Raw genomic sequence first — 18,325 nt, 5'->3', positions numbered from 1 at the left:
ATGATTTAGTTTTTAAATATCGTTAAAAATGCTTATTAGTTAGCAGTCTCTTATCTGCAAAGATACCGAAAGTAGTTTGGAACAATTCTTGTTAAGTGCCTTATTAAAAATAAATTGATAATATACGATCAATTTATACTATACGAAGTTCGCAACTTCCAATACACACTAAAATCAGTTAAAAATGCACAAATCCCAAGCTCAATCTATGTTCAAAGTATTTATTTGCTTCTTCTCAATACTTCTTCTCAATCCAGGATATTTTATTTACTTACAAAATGCCCCAAATCCGATATAGTCATCATAATCGTGATTGAGCGCAATTTTTTTGATAGAGACTAGTGACTACTCTTCTCTATCTCTTAAAACACCTACTTATATATCTAGTACTTTTTGAACCATTCTGAAACAATAATAAAAAACTTTCATTTTTTAATAGATCTCTTCAGAGTTCATATAAAATAAGAACTTCTTATAACAGTTATTCGTTATTGTCTGCATTTCACAGATTTGCATATTGTATTTGCAAGTAGTTTTAAAATATCAATTCTAATTATTGTTCTCTAGAAGGTAAGATTCAATAAACATTAATAACAATACACATTAGTTAAGATTTGAGTGCTTGTTCCGAAATAGTATCTTACCCTAACGATATCTTATCGGCAATACTTGAGCTTCGGATATCGAAAAGAACGCTAAGAATTTTTCTAGACAGGATTTGTTGGATCTTGAGAGTTAGAATACCACAACGTACACAATGGCTTGAATATCTGAGGATTGAGACGATTGAGAGTTTAATACTTGAGTTTCGGTATTATCTATGAAGCGTAGAATATCACTGCAAGAATCAAGGCCTAACTGTTTAGGATGTGCATATTTGAGAGTTAATACTAAGTTTTTGGATAACGAACACCACGGCTTAAATTCCAATATCATAGACGTTTAAGAATGTAACACTAAAGTTTTGAGTATCGCATTAAATATGAGTACTTCATTTCTTCGATAAAGATTCAATTGTGGATATCGTATTGATTACCAAGATTTTATTCCTCGGCTATAGTTTTAACTGGGAATATCAAATCGAGCAGTACAATTGATTCTTAGATATTTTTTAAGTTAGTTAGTAGAAAAAAGTAGATGGTTAAATATTAATAATGGTTTAAGTAATGCACTACACAGTTATATATAGATAGATGTTAATACTCTAGTTGATACTCTAGGATCTATTGTACCTGGTTTTTATTGTATCTGTAATACATTATATTAGTATAATAATTTTTCATTCTAAAGTGTTCAAAATATTTTAACTTCATGGGTTCTACTCATTATGAAATCATCTTGAAAATATTTGAAAAAATAAACTGAGGTATGAGTTAGATAGGAAAAATTGCCGGACGTATGAGTTATAAAAGGTATTAAAACTGGCTTTGTTCATTTAACTGCGAACAAATTTAGTAAAAACTCAAAAGGTAAGTGTGCATAATTAGGGAAGGGAGTGCGGTAACGTAAAAGAACACCCACATAAATACACAAAAATTCGGAACATATTAGCATGAGTGGAATGATTTTCAGTTTTTATGCAAATGTGATTTGATTATATTTTCGTATGTCAGTGTGTGGGGATGTATCTATGTGAGTTGATTTGCATAATGCGCAACAGAATGCACGCAACTGGTTACATTTCAGTTTGAAGTACTGCAGGCGTGCATTTGAGTGCTCGTCTACTTCACTGCAGTTGAGTTGCAAATGCGTTTTTTTTATTTTCCACATATGCATGGGCTAAAACGTTGAACAATTCATTTAAGTTTTTATTGTTGTTTCTTCTCATTGCAGATCCTTATGTAGTTGCCTGGAAACGTGGCATAGCTATACTTACAGCTGGCTCAGTTAAGGTCACACCGGATCCACGTGTACGTCTATCTAACAGATTCAATTTACAAATACGCGATGCTGTGCCACAGGATGCTGGAGATTATATATGCCAAATTGCAACAATGGAACCACGTGAAATTACACACACTGTTGAAATTTTGGGTAAGTTAGCCAAAGGACATAAACCAAATAATTTTAATATATTTATGAGCACGTATAGATAAATTTTTAAAAGGCTTTCGAATAAATGTGAATATGAAAAAATTAATACATTTATAATAGAATTTATATTTAAGCGTGTATGTTTCCACAATTTAGAGATAATACTAATTTAGGCTATGTTTTTTTTTATCAATTTTTTTAACTCGATTTTTCATTCTAAGTTGCCTTAGGGAAAGTATTTTTTCCTTCGGGTGTTTCACAATCTGATTGACTCTAATGCTATTTTAGACGCAATTTTAATTTTATTTTTGTATTCTCTGGCCATTGTATTTGCATAAAATAACGCATTTTTATTAAATGCTACTTATAATTCATATTTGCCTCGAAACTGCTTCATCAGTTAATTTGAAAAGATTTTTAATTTATGCGAAAATTACCCCCTGCAATCTAAATTTTTGCTGCATAATTTGCTATATACTTTGGGGCTTATGATTGAAAACTAATCTGCCATGATTTTCATAAATTATGCAGAAATATTTCACGTCAATTAATGTATCTCGAAATGTGCTCAAAATCACGGTTTGACAAATTCGTTTTAATTACGCTGCATTTGGCTGGGCGTTCAATTTAATTTATAAAAACAATTTTGCTGCCCATAAATTAGTCGAAATTGCTTCATTTTATTTACTTTTAATAGGCTTAAGGGAGATTTTTCCATTTTTGATAAAAGCTTTATTTGATTTACAATTAGATTATAGCAAATGTGTTTCAAAATATGTTCTTTCAACGTGAAAATATTCTAATTTGAATGCTCGTTCAATATAAAGTAGTTATCAATATATGCTTTTAATATTGTATAAAATAATTTAGAGTTTTTATTTCTATTTAATAATGTTGCAAATTAAATTTTTTAATTTAAATATATTAATATTTTATTATATATATGTTAGTGCTTAAATTTCTATCAGGAAAAGATCCGCAAGTAATTAAGTTTTTCTATTTTGCCTTGAAATATCCAACAATATATAACATGGAAAGTTTAAATTAAACAATTAAAGAAAAAATTATAAAAATTTAAATAATACTTAAAAAAGTTTCACAATAAGACATAAAATAATATTGATTCCCAGTTTCACAGTTTTGAATTAACATAATTGGCCCACAATTGGCTCAGAGCTAAGAAATGGCAAGTAAATGCACAAATATCCATACACAAGACGTTTACGACTTCCAAATATCAATGCCCTCCTAAACGCTGAGTTGCTACGGACAGACGACAACACTAAATAAAATATCTTGGCATACAATTTATTAGGGCACGAACATCGAAGAAACATATATTTATCAAAAGAAAGCAACTTCGTCTTCAACATTTCAAGTTCACACTTGACAACAGCCCATAGTTAGTTACTTAGTTAAGGTGGAGAGAGGACGAATCCTCTTCAATAAGCTATGAATCCAAAAAAAACCTCGTAATAGCGGGTAGTAGATAGAAGGTCAAACTAGAACTAGCCAGAGGGATTAACAAAGGCAAGAATCTGGCTAATGCTAATACTGGAGATTTCATCAAGTGAATTAAAGAAGGGGGCCGCTAGAAACTTAAACCTAGTTCTGGCCAAACCTGGACAAAAACACATCAGGTGTTCTAGTGTCATTTCCTCAAGAGCTGGTAGAACAACAACCCATATAGCCGCATGATCTTTAATTATAAGGCCCACCCAGCTCATTTAGAGTTCCGATAATTCAACGATTTTAATCTTCTAAAACACTTGGAATCATAACAAATGCTTCTTGCTATGTTTTTAATTATACATATTATCATGGTCTTAGAATGGCTATAATAGTAGAATAACTTGAGAGATATAACACTTTCTATACATTTCGCTTTCAGTTTCGCCCGAACTCATTCGCAACTGAATTTCTACAACCTTTAATCTGTTGACAAATCTACAGATTCGGTTACAAAAATTTCAGCCCATATGTTTGCAAGTCAAGAAAATGAAAGAGACCAAAAGATAAAAGAAAACGTCGTCTATAGTTGCTTCCAATTTTTAAATTTAAACAACTGTCAGTATTGCTCAATATCTTAACATAATCCAAAAAAAAATTGAGCAATTAAAAATAAAACGAAAAAGAAAAATTATGTTTAATGTGGACCCTATAATTATAGATATCCCATTTGAAAACCATGAAAAAATAATCTGTTGTCATATTTTTAGGACTTAAAATTCGAATAATATATGACAGAATCAAATCCTTTCTTTTACAGCATCTGGAAATGTCTATATACCAGAAGAATTCCTTCCAAAGCAAATAAACAACTAACATTCAAACAAGTTAACAAATATAGGACTTGCAATAATTTTACGAGGAGTGTCATACGGAACTCATATACATATCTTCGTATTTTTTTCCATAATCTTGACCAAAATATAAAGCCTCTACCTCTACCACTCTACCACAATAGTTCAAGTCCCTAAAAAAAAATTGAGCTTATTGAACTATGTAGTATTAGGACATCAGCATTGTGGATTACACTTTGCGGTTCTCGTCCTCTTAATGCATTAGCATAATCGATCATTTATCTTTTTAGTTAAAACTAAGTACAAGTATAATTTAATATAAATATATTTTTAAGGATTCATACGTAATTCATTAAAAAAAAAAAACAAATCCGGATGTCAGATTTATTTGTCGTAGAGCAATCAGTCAAATTCCTATTCCTCCAGAATATTTTTACAATAAAACAATAATAATATTCATACATCAAATTTACGTTATTGAACCAATACACAAGTCAATTATATTCGTAATTTACCTGAAACCAAATGAGAATTGCAATGTGCTTAAAATGTCTATGTCAACATTATAATTCTTAATTAGTTCTAATATACATTGCAATAAAAATAGTATTATTAATGTTCAAATGCTGAATTTATTTTAATACAAATTATGAAAATGTTTTAGACTTCATTTTTCTGTTTTATCCTCAAATTAAGGTCGTGTGCGAGTTAGGCTAAGTTGCGTTCTAAATGAGGGAAATTCTAAGATGAGCCGATAATGTAGTGATGTGTCGATACGTGTTGATAAATGGCTAAAAGTGTGCAGTGCAAAAAATCCCAAAAAATCTCCCATTTGGTTTAGCATCAACTTAGCCTAACTCGCACACGTCCTAAATGGGTTTTATATATCGTTTCGTTTTAAATCAAATTGAAATACTGAATATGGTCCTAAAAATTTTTTTATGCTAATGAAATGAAATTCATATGTAAATAACCTTTGATAGGGAGCTATTGAAATTCTAGAAGACTCACACACACAGACACTATAATATTTTATACAACAATTAAAGAAAAAAAAAAGCATAATTTACTATTCTACTGCATTATCTCAAAAATAGAGGAATGTTAAATAAATAGGTGTTACATCTGCTATATAAAGTATTAAACTAATTAATGATATACCATTATACATATCGAATTTGTTTTTGGAATCCATTTGAAAACAAACGAGAATTGCAATTTACTTAATATTTATACGTCAACCTTATAATTCTCAATTAGTTTAATAGATATTGCCTCTATAGGAGTGCAATTAATCTTAGTATAACGAACTTATTTTAATATTAATTGTAATGATGCTTTGGGTAATATTTATAATTAAGCAAATATTTGAGTATAACTGATTTTGTGTCCCTCTTTTTTTCCGTTTCTTTATTTCTATTTCTTTCTTTCTCTTATGCCAATTTCAAATTAAACTCTCATTTATTGAATTTTTATGCAGTGCATAATAATTCATAAGCAACTGTAAAGAGCTATCAAAATTGCTAAAGTCCATGTAGACTTATTCATATGCAAATTAAAATCTATAATACTGGTATAGGGGACCAAATATTTACGAATTAAAAAAAAGGCGAAGATTTTTTGTAGTTCAGCTATAATTTATATGTGCAGAAGATGAGTCTTTTATTTATTTTTTTTCTTTTTAATATTGTTTAGGGATTTAAGTATTGAATTGGTTATTTTATGACTGCTTCCATAGCTAAAATTATCATATCAATATAAGTTTATCCTTGATAGTCTCACAGAGATATGATAAAGTAAAAAAGTATATAAAATGAGCTGCCATAAATATGCTAAACAGCTCTTTGGCCATTTGTTTCAATTGTTGTTGTTGTTGTTGTTGTGGTCCTTGCTACAAAAAAAAAACACTAAATGATGGCAATATAAAATGCTAAAGTATGGTGAAGATAAGTTCTAAATATGTATTTATATCGAGTGGTCATAAAGTGTATTAAAGTATACATATGTGGGTTAAAATATGAAGGGTCGAAGCTGAACACACCATATTTAAACACTATTATGGCAAATAAAGGATATAAAGGATAGAGTAGAGAAGGAGCTGTGAAAATGTTATAAATTACAAATAAAAAATACCAAATCAATAAAATTCTTTTAAATTTTGGAGCTCAACTCTTTGTAATTTGCTGCACTTTAACAACTCTTTGGAAACTTCTCGGCATCGCTTCGTTTTCTATTATTTGGGGAAAATTTAGTTTATATTTCATGTTAGGTTTCAATAGCAAGTAGAAGAAGAAGAAGAAGAAAACACCACATTTACAATAGTAGTACTCATTCCATACTAATTTTTCTTCCTGTTTTTGTTGTAGTTGTTGTAGTTTCTGTAAAACTTCTAATCAGAATTGATGAATAATTTGCATATTTTTCCCGAAGGCATTTTCCCTTTTATTATTTTTATTATATGTACGCTGTACACTCTTTTTGGTTCTTGCTTTATTTTCATTTCCTTTGCTGAATTATTTTCTTATAGTTTTTGTACTTATTTTGTCTTATGTCTTTTGGGTGTTCTTTCGCTTTAAGTTTAGTTTAATACTGCGCTTGAAAAAACATTCGAAATTCCCAAAATCTCCAAAGTATGTCGTTCTTATCTGAAAAACTGGCAAAAATTTGAAATAGTAAAAAATATACCAGATACTACATACTACATACCACATACAACATTCGACATGCTAGAAAATACATGTTACAAAGCAAAAGTAGTAAAAGTAAACTAAGTCAAAATAAAACAAAAATAAAAAATTTTTATTCGTTTGGCACTACCATAATTTTGGTCTATTTTCGAACTTTTTTTCGAACGTTTTTTTCGAAATTAAATTTCTACGATTTTAAAATGCTGATTTCTGTTTGAAGTTTTATTCGATTTTAGTTTCGAACTTCAATACATTTGCATTTCTCTTTTTATTTTGTTTTGTATGGTACTTACTCTATAGTCCAATAAAAAAATATGTTTTTCAATTTTATAAATATTTAAAAATTGTTTTTTTTTTATTTTATAAATACACAATCTGAATTTGTGTATGGCGAACGAAAAGAGGTTGAAAGTCAATGACCAACTTTTAATTGGTAAAAATAATTAAAATACAAAAATATGATTAAAATCTCTACCAAATATTTTATATAATAATTTCAATTTTGCAGTTATTATTTTGGAAGCAATTTTTTCATTAAATATTAATTAAATAAGTTCACTTTTTTTGTGAAATATATTCTATGCATATTAAATTGATTGCAGTACAAATATTTTAGTGAAAACTTTTGAACACTTAGTAAGTTAATAGCACTGGAATTATATATACAATATTGATTGAACCATATTTATATTAACTAAAACTCACAAGAATGAGAATAAGCCAAGAAAATATTTTATTGGAAGCTTTCGGTAAGAATTACTTTTATTTTTATATATCTCATAATTTTTTTAATTTTAATAATAATACATTAATTATTTTTAGATTTATTTATTTCTATATATACCTAATTGATTGAAACATATTTAATTTATCTGACCGACAGCAATGCGTATAAGCAATGAAAACATTCTATTGAAAGCTTTCAGTAAGAAATACTTTTATTTTTTTATTTTTTAATTTTAATTAATTATTAAACTAATTATTTTTTATATTAACAATGTTTAATGAGTGATTTTTTAGAAAATTATCCAATGCTTTAAAATTATTTCAATTTAATAGCTTAGTATGTCTTATAGTAATTCTCAAGCTTTCAGCAACTGCTGCTGCCTCTATCGATTTTATTGCTATGAGCACAATTAAGCCACATTTCAGCACTAACTACATGTTTAGGTAAAGCTAAGGGGCTTACTTCATTATTCACAGTTCACGAAGTTAATTTTGTTATTAACAATAGACTACATATTCACAATAATAATTTTAAGTATTTTTTTCTGTAAATAGCAAATAACTGCACAACAAAATTTTTTTATACAAATAATAGAATTTTTTAGCTGACTATACAACCGTTCTGAGTATTGATAAATGCCCATCATCTGTATATATAAATTATCAACCCATTGTCGATATCAAAATACACTGAAAATTTTTTTTAAATATATTTACTAATTGACTTCATATGAAAAATATATATATTTTCATTATTTTTTGCACTTTCAACATAAATTTATTGAAGAGATTTTGAACTATTGAATTGTAACAACAAAATTTTTTTTTTATTATTTATTAATTAATTTCGTTTGAATTTAATCGGTAAGCGAATTTGTTAATGAACTTTAACAGCAAATTGACAAAACTTCAAGTTTGAATCTACAAGCCGAGTACGGCTTCGGGTCAGTTGGCTAATGAACGCTGACTCTGTGCTTCAAATTTGGCAGGTTATGATTTCAACTCTTGGTACTTGCAAATAAAAAAAAAATTTTACACATAAAATTAATGTAAGAAATAAATCTAAGACCATTCACTGATAATAGATATTTGGAAATATTAGAAACAGTTGTATTGTCTGCCAAAAATTAAATTCAATAGTTGTTGTTATAATTGACTACTGTTCAAAACATTTTTACTAAATATTAATTGAAAAAAAAAAAATGTTTGTTGTAACAATTTACTATGGTTTAAAATCTCTCTATTATATACTTTAGGCTCTATTAAATTTTTTATTTAGAAAAACATTTTTAATTTTTGTGTGTTAAATTAACAATCCAAGCCCAGTAATAATAAAAAAAAAATACTGAAAATTGGTCGTAATAACAATTTTTTAATAATATTATTATTATTATAGGTATAACTAGTAAGAATTATATGCAGGCCTACAGTACAACTTGATCAAGAGGTAGTAATAAATGCAGTAAATCGTCCTAAACCCAGTTATAATAATATAACGAATAATATTTTTAACAATAATAATATTTTTAATATTAATATGAAAAATTAGTAAAAAAGTTCGAAATTATTGTTCAATATTAAAAAGTTTTAATTGCACTTCTTGTGAAAATATTGTCAAGAATTGAAATAACGAATAAAAATATTATTTTTTAAGGAGTTAACTAAATGTTAACTCTTCTTGAAATAATGTGCACTTTTTTTTGGAAACCGTATTATACATTTTCCAAATTTAACTTAGTTAAAAATAATTTTTGTTTGGAAAATAAATTGTAAACAATTTAAAAAGTTTGCGCCAAGCAACATCAAAAATTGACTACCAAGCATAAGCATCATTTTAAGTATCTCAGCAAAAGTTTAGTAACTGCAAAATAATTTCTAATTTATAATAAATATTTTTTTATTTCTTGATACTCTTACTTTTGTTATATTTTTATGGGATTTTCTTTTATGTGTTTAAGTTTTTCAAATAATGACCATCACAGCCAACAAAACGTTTATTGAACTTTCACGTTACGCAACTAACAAATCTAATATTTGTTAGCCAAGTCAGAATCCTGCTGGCCAAACAAAAAGTACAAAAGTAAGTTATAAACTTTTATGGTTTCTTCAGCAAACTCAACACAAACTCAATCTTGAGTCTAAAACCCCAACTCGAACTCACAATAACTCTGGCCTGGCCTAGTATCGACTGGACTGGACTGGCTTGGGCTGGGATGGGTTGCTTTCGGTTGCTTTGGGTTGAGGCTTTTCAGTGTAAATTACTTTCAGTTCGTGCACCGTTGATACTCGTAATGATGATGATGACAAAAGAAAACTTTTCCCAAACAATATATTACAAAAACATATTAACTACAATTGTATCTATACCGTGAAGAAGTGTATATGTATATACCATATACATATTTATTGTACATTATTTTTTCATTATCAGTCTTAAGTTATTTTCAAAAGAATATCAATATCAACAACAATGAAACGACAAAATTATGGCGCTGATGGTCAACATAAAAATGAAGTCAACAAAAAATACAAAAAAAGTAACGAAGGATGAAATAAAAAAGTATCTGCGCATTGTCATGAATCGTCTAACTTTGGTTTCGGTGAGGTTTTCAAGGAGTAGAATTGGCAGCGACATTGTTGTCGCATTAACGGTTTGGGTCAAGTTTTAGTTTGGTTTTCCTAACAAAAAGTTAAATATTTGTCAGCACAAAAGCGCAAACAACACTGCTAAGTGTCGCCTGACATTGTTAATGGTTTCAATGTTATATGATAATTTTATTTAAATTCCAGTCAATAAAAATAAAATGAGCTTCAAATTTACATAAAACTCAAACGCATCGAACAGGACATTGAGGGGAAGACGTTGAATTTTGCCATTGAATTGCTGAAATTGCCATTAAAATTTTACATATTTCCAAGCAAAATTTATGCTTTCGGAAAAATTACAAAAAGTGTACCGAAAACTAAAGCAAATACACATAAAATCAAATATTTGTTTACTCAAAAAATGAAAATATTATACCCAAATCTACTTTCCAAATTTATGTTTTATCAACAAAGTAAATAAAGGAAACGAGCAAAGTGTATGCGGAAGAGGAAATTGCTCGAAAACCATAAAAAAGTTTAAAAGTTAAAAGTCGAATAGATCAAATTTATTACGTGCATGCATAGTTTCCCATTCGCAGTTTCCAGTTCCCAGTTCACAGTTCGCAGTTCGCAGTTCGCAGTTCGCAGCTCCCAGTTCGAAGAGAGTTTAAAACTCGGAATTGGTTCAAATAAATTCCATTTTCAGTTCAAATTAATTTTCAGGGTTGACTCTTAATAAATATTGAAATTCAAATTTATTACCATTGATATATACGTATATAAAGGCAGAGGGTAATTGAGAAAACAGTTGCTCGTTGTTCATTTATATATCAATATATATCAGTTTATGACTAATTCTAGATACAATTTTATGTGGTATATATATGTATCATTTTTATAGTTTTCAATAGTATTTGAATTTTTTTTAAGTGGAGACAAACACAGGAAACGGAAACACCATACCTAGGGTGTCTACGATTGAAAAGCTCTACAAACTAGATAAAAAAATATTTGCTACAAATACTTAATGGTGTATTAGACATCAATGAAGTATAACGTACTTACAGTTTTCAATTATTACTAATAGATTTTTTTACCTGGAGATAAGCATAGGAATTAGTTTTTTCAATTTTTAATTATTTATTAAAAGAAAACTCAAGATTTACTCGAGTCACTTCAAGTCACTCGACTTCAACAAATTGCTCGAAAAAGTAAACACAGGCATCATATGATTGAAGAGCTCTAAATGCTGCGTAAGAAATCTTAAGTTTGAACCTATTGTTATATTAGAGCTCTGAAAACTGCTGAAAAAGTATAACGTTTTAAACCTATTGCTATATTAGGTTTCGATAAAAAATTATTAGCATATTATATATGTTACTATGTATACATAATATATATGTTATTTATATAATAATAAATTACATAGTATATGTTTATATATATATATAATATATGTATATATATCAATCAATCAATCAATCCAGTACGTTCCCAGGGGAACATTGGGCCATAACGAACTTTTTCCAACTGTCACGATTTTTTGCCAGGGTTTTAATTTCTCCAAAGGTTTTTCCGCTTACTTGGATTTCTTTCTCCAGTGTTCGCTTCCACGTTTGCTGGGGCCTACCAGGTCTTCTGCTTCCATATATTGCTATGTATACTATGTAAATGTTCATACGCAAATACACAGAAAACGTCATGCTCTTCTTTATCTCTAAGCTATTATAAACAAAATTCAATATATGATTCTATATCATTTATAGTAAAACTAACCCATAATTAACCAAATAACTGATCTAATCAATAAAATTCTTCCATGAAATTAATGCAATTTGTCTATAACATACTTTTTGTTTAACTTGTCACCTGCATGTATTATTATTAAAGATCAGAAAGCTAAATAGGTCTCTACGTTATTTTTCATGTAAATCTACAAACAAGTTAGAAGAACTCTTTTGCATGCCTTAAAAGTGAATTGTTATACCAAAAGTTAAATAAAACAGTACGCAACACAAAAAAAAAAAATAAATTAAAGCCTTTAAAGACATAACCACTATCTAAAATCTATTACCGAAATACAAATATGATTGCTAAGCTCTTCAATATGTTTGAAGGATCTGTTTTTTAATAGTGCTTCTTTAATTAATTAATAGTGCTGATTTAGTAAGCAAATCAAAATCTTGCCGTAGGATCTTCGATTAAAATCTCTGCAATATTTTAAAGTTGGAATAATATTATATTCCTAGTCATTTTTGACCATAAGTCAAAACAATTAGAAGCAATGCTTTATAAAAGAATCAAGAAAAATATTTTGTGAAGGACAATCGGGGTACTATCAACCATCGTAACGAAATAGTAATTCCATGACTGATCTTTTATGCCGTTTACTGACCTTAACTGAACAGAAAACACTAACACTTCGAGTGCAGATAAAAATATCACCTGTTAAGGATAATATCACCCACCCATCAGGTGGAAATCGAAACTTTTCCATCTGCTCGATTTGATCAAGAATACAACGGTTGTTCATCTCTAAGCCAAACAGTTATATAAACTGTGGCTATAGATCTTATATGCTTTAAAATATATCCCACATGTCGTGTTTTCCGACAGACTCATTTTGTTGATAATGTAAAGTAGAACATGATAATCTGTCCGATAACCTGCAAACAAGTCCAAATACTGCATATCGTCTACAAAGAATCGCACCTCCTTTTATGTGTGTCTCTCTGTATATATAATTTTTAAAGAAATATATATAAAACTGAATTTGTTTATTGACATTTCTTAGAAACTTTTAGCTCAGTTTTTAAATTGAAAAAGTTTTAAAAAATTCTTACTCTCATAAATATTTTTATTTGGTGTTTAAATTTTCTTAAATTTATTATCTATAAGATGCATATGTTTTATTGCTACAAAATTTCTTTAATACATCCATATAGTCATATGAAAGAGGGGAACAATTCCATATTCATCATTTTGCAATAATTTTTTATAAATGGATTTTATGCAGTCCTTAAAACTTTTCATTTTTTATGCATAAAATTTTGCTGTCGTTTATATTAATTGCTTTACGAAAATATTGGCTTGAATTTCCAATAATAAATGGAAAAGAGAATTTTAAATATATTTTAAAAGCATTTTTTTACAGTTTGCATATGTATATATACAATAAAATGGTATATCGAATAATTTTTATGTATTCTTAACAATTTTTCAAGCATACAAATGTCCTTTTTGTAATTACACTTTTAGGCAGAATATAATGGTTTATGGATAACAACTCTCTTGATATAAATAAGTGATAGTTTTTTAAAATTAGATCATCAATATCACCGAACTCATTTCGAACAGCTCATTCGTAAGAGAAGTTAAAGTCTTTTCTGCTAACAGCCGATGTGAAAAAGATAATCATCCTCAATTATATATAGGGAATGATGTTCTTTTTTACCAGTGGACTCCTCAGTGTAACGAAATGTTAATTAATGTTCGAACCCTACAAATACTAATAGTAATACTACACTTTTCGCATATTATTATCCGATAATATAAGAATCTGAGGCATTGAATAATAGAATAATAGATACTCTTAAACATTTTTTTGAACATACTGTTTTTTAATTTATTGCTTTCATGAACAAAATTTATTTATTCATTTTTAAACGCGCTAATTGAGATATTATTTAACTAAAACGGAACTTTTTAATATTTTAAAAAAATATATTCTATTTTCACCTATATTTCGATTTCAGGCTATAGTCATTTACTGGGTACCCTTTTACTGCGTGTTAGAAGTTTTTAAGAAGGAAATGGGACCACTTCCATTCTGGTTAAAATTAATTTATGAACTCGCTAGATATCTCATATATAGATCTCAAAATTATGATATCGCAACTTTCTAAACTAATTTAAAAAACATATTTCATTGTCACATTTATTTTCATTTCAGTCTTTAGCCATTTTCTGCGTACCCGTTTTATTAGTTCTCATAAAAAAAATGAGACCACTTCCTGGTCGGGTTAGCGTTCAGTGAATATACAGTGAATATCTCATATATAGATCTCAAAATTACAATTTCTTTTATAGCTGCAGAGATTTGCTTTAAAGAACTTTATACTCGTAGAACTTGTTTTATCTTCGAGTATATTTATATTTTTATTTATAAATAAAATTTAAAAAGTAGCGCATAATTTCAAACCAACAATGCCACTTCATTTACTGTCTTAATACCGAGAAGATATCTCTACTGATATCACTGCTGGTCATCATATCAACTCAATAGCGTAAAGATGGTAAAGATAAAAACTTAACAAAAGTGAAAGGTTGAATATGAAATATGCGGTTCTTTGAGTATTTAATTAAAATCTACAGGACAATTAATTAAGACTTTTATTTTGGTCAAAAATGGCAAGCTGTGCGTAGGTGAAAAACTCAATTGATTTTAATGTCAACACTTAAGGATTTACTGCACAGCTTAATTATTCATTTCAAGGACAATAAGTCAAGGAAAATATGCCTCGAATTAAGATTTTTTTAACTGACACAAAAAAGAAGTTAAAATTATAAAATGAAGAAAGATTAAAAAATAAATACTTTAAGGAGTTTAATAAGAAAACTGGAAAATATTTTTATTAACGTTAAAATTATTAAATACTTATACTATTTAGATACAATAGTTAGTGTTAGTTAGCAGCGTCAGTACTTCATAGTTGTGGTCACTTAAAATAGAAAAATGAATAAAAATTTTATAAAGAGGTTTTTTTCGAACAGTAGTGAACTACAACAACAAAAAATTTTTTTTTTTATATTATTTTAATTAATTGAATTTTTGGCTGACCATACAGCTGTGTCGAATATTGCCAAATACCCATCATCAGTGGTCTTGGAAATAATTCTTGTATTTTATTATACGTAAATAACTATTTTTGAGACTACAAGTACCAGGATTCGAATTTCGAGTCCTGCCCAATGTGAAGCTCAAAATAAAAATTTTATAATAATTATTTTAATATTTATTTTAACATTTATAACAAAAAATATTTGATTTTTGATATTAAATATCACTGTATTTTCTAATAGATATTTATCTCTTTAAGAAATGTCCCCTAAACCTATTAATTTCGTTAGCAATTAGTTTAAATATTATTACTGTTTTTCATAAGCACAGTTTAATGAACCAAACACATTAAAATAATATTAAAATTATTATACAATAATTCACTATATAAACAAAAATAAATTCTCATACACAATTATGTGTCTCTTTAGAGTGTGCTGTGTGTGTTGCATTCATTTTAAGAAAACACACCATTAAAACTTGTTAAACCAGAAACCTCAACAATTTCTTGAAGTGTATGCTAACTGCTGTGATTAATGCATTGTGTTGGTTGAAGTGAACGTGAACGTGAGGACATAGAAAGCATTTAATTACTTGAATCCTCGCATTCAGTATAATTGCTCGTTCCATAAATACAAACAATAATACACAAACAATCTCATATACAAACAGAAACACAAACACATAAACGTAAACGTAAACGTAAACAACAAACATGAAAGTGGAAAAACATATTTACCCATACGCACAGAGAGAGGGCACAAATCAAGTAAACGCATAAATATTCATGTATGTGTGGTGTATGTAAATATTATGGTAATGGTAGACTTGATCAAAGACCAAAATATGCATACGGAACTTTGTAATTGCGCTCGTTGGTAGGGGAAGGAGAAGGTCAGCAAAACTGGTGAACTGTAATTATAGGGTTTTCACATTCTTAGTTAGTTTTGTGGATGTTAAATATTTGTGGGTAATAATTAATAAAATAATTTAGGATAACTAAAATTTATTTTTAGATTTCTTGAGTTAAAACTTATAATGCGGCTTTTACGTACCTATATGGGTCATACAGCGAAATGATTTTTGATTAATGATGTGACTGAATTTTTTATTATAATAATTAAATAAATAACTTAAATTGAAATAAAATAAAAATATTTATATCTCCGGAAAAATGTTTGGATATTGAAAAAAATATTGGTTTGCAGTTTTCATTTTTAACCAATTTTAAAATGACCATACTTTGTGTTCTTTAATTAATTATTGATTATTAATTATTGTTAGAGGATGTGGCTATGCGACCGAGAGGTCTATTGTGCGTCAATAAAAAGTAGTATAGAACCTACTTTACAGAGTTTATTGCCTCTTCTGTAAGAATATACATTTCCAGGAGCCTATTCAGTATATGCATTAGCGCAGGACATCTACAGTTTGCATCTGTAAGTGTATCCAATCTTGTAAGGTTGTGCTGTAGTTTACAGTGCTCTGTTAGGATTCCTGTGACGATTCTAAGTTTTCCTTTTTATAGATTCATAAATTCCTGATATCTGTTATTGTTATAGGTACTAATAAGTGATTTGGATTGTTTTAATCTTAGTATATTATCCTAGTAACACTTTTTATTCTGCTTCTCCTTTATTTTTATGAGAGCAAGGAGCGTACTATGTCCTAGTCCAGAAAAAGGTTTCGGGCCCATCATCGGTGTGGCTGCTTCTTTTCTGGCTAGTTTGTCAGCGTATTCGTTTCCGCGTACGGCAGCATGTCCCGGTACACAAAGAACCGACACCTGATTAGATTCGGCAAGCAGATTTAACTTATCAAGGCAGTCTAGCACCAGTCCTGAGGTATTCTGATGCGAGCTTAGTGCTATGATCGCCGCTTGACAGTCGTTTAATTAATAAAGACTTAAATTTTTTACATTGTGAAGATAGTTCATCAAGCATTTTAGAAATGCTTAACATAAAAAATTGTTTATATTTATATTTAAAAAAAAAATTTTAAAATAACTTGATTTTTAATGACCGTTTTGACGAAAGAAACTAAATTATTAATATAAAATATAAACTATTTAAATAGAGAGGTATTTCGAACAGTATTAAATCACAACAATAAAATTTTATTATTTTTTTAATTAATTTAATTTTTTACTGAACAAGTATTTACTGTTTCACGTATTGCCAAATACCCATTATCAGTGGCCTTGGAAATAATTCTTGTCTTTAATAATTTGTAAGTAATTTTTTAAGACTGCAAGTACCAAGGATTGAACTCGTGCCCTGTTAAATTTGAGGCTCAGAGTCAGCGTTCACTAGCTTACTAACCCGAAGCTGTAGTTACTTTTTATGTTCGTAAGTTTTTCTGGAATTTTGTTAACTTACTGTGAAGGTTGATTAACAAATTAATTTGTTATGTTATATTAGAACGAAGTCAAAAACGAGCTGTTGAATAATTGAATTAATTAATTATATTTTTATTGTTAATTTCGAAATTTTAATACCATTCTTTTGTAGAGGTATTATTTATTGCATGATTTTTTTTATTTTATTATTTAGAATTTTAAATTTTTCGATACAATTTAATCCAGATGACATTATTGTTTGAAGTGTTTTTTTAAAATGGTAACTATTTCGAAACGAAGTTTTATAAACAAAGTAATTAATGGCGAAAATTAGTAGAAATAATTAGATAAAATTTTGTTATCATAATTAGTTTACTGAACTGGTAAAGTGGTTTGATTTTGAGCTGTGTTATTACAAAATTTAATTGATTTCAGCTATTATTTTAACACCACTATACAATTCAACTGGCACATGTTAATACATATTTGAATGAATATATATAATTTTGTATATTTAAAATAGTAATGCAGAATTTGCCTTTTAAAAAATAGATAGGGGAAGACCGACTTGCTTTCCTATTATGCGCTAAGAACTTGTGCTCTAAGTCGTTTTTGTCCTCACAAAAAACGACTTAATAATTACAATAATTAAAGGGGAACTTTCATTAGATAAGCTATTGTAGTCAGTACTAGGCAGTGACAAAGAAAGTAAGCATCATTATTTAGATACTAAGAAATGAACCCGCTAATTGATATATAATCAAACATTCCGTCAAGTCAATTCAAATTAGCTATGTGACCTACAAAAATT

The 18,325-nt window shown here is 28.2% G+C and overlaps 1 protein-coding gene across 1 annotated transcript in view; it reads left to right on the top strand.

The window, feature by feature from the left end:
• LOC119676393 (lachesin-like) overlaps positions 1–15,895 on the top strand; it is a 75,747-nt gene extending 59,852 nt beyond the window's left edge. Inside the window, exons 8-9 of the mRNA XM_038087630.1 lie at positions 1,834–2,034; positions 15,849–15,895. Of these exons, the coding sequence (XP_037943558.1) occupies positions 1,834–2,034; positions 15,849–15,895 (248 nt within the window). The remainder of the gene's footprint in view (positions 1–1,833; positions 2,035–15,848) is intronic.
• The last annotated feature ends 2,430 nt before the right edge of the window (positions 15,896–18,325 follow it).

This window comes from Teleopsis dalmanni, chromosome 2, assembly GCF_002237135.1.
Source record: "Teleopsis dalmanni isolate 2A chromosome 2, ASM223713v2, whole genome shotgun sequence".
Classification (NCBI taxonomy): domain Eukaryota; kingdom Metazoa; phylum Arthropoda; class Insecta; order Diptera; family Diopsidae; genus Teleopsis; species Teleopsis dalmanni.
This window is presented reverse-complemented; position numbering and strand designations above follow the sequence as displayed.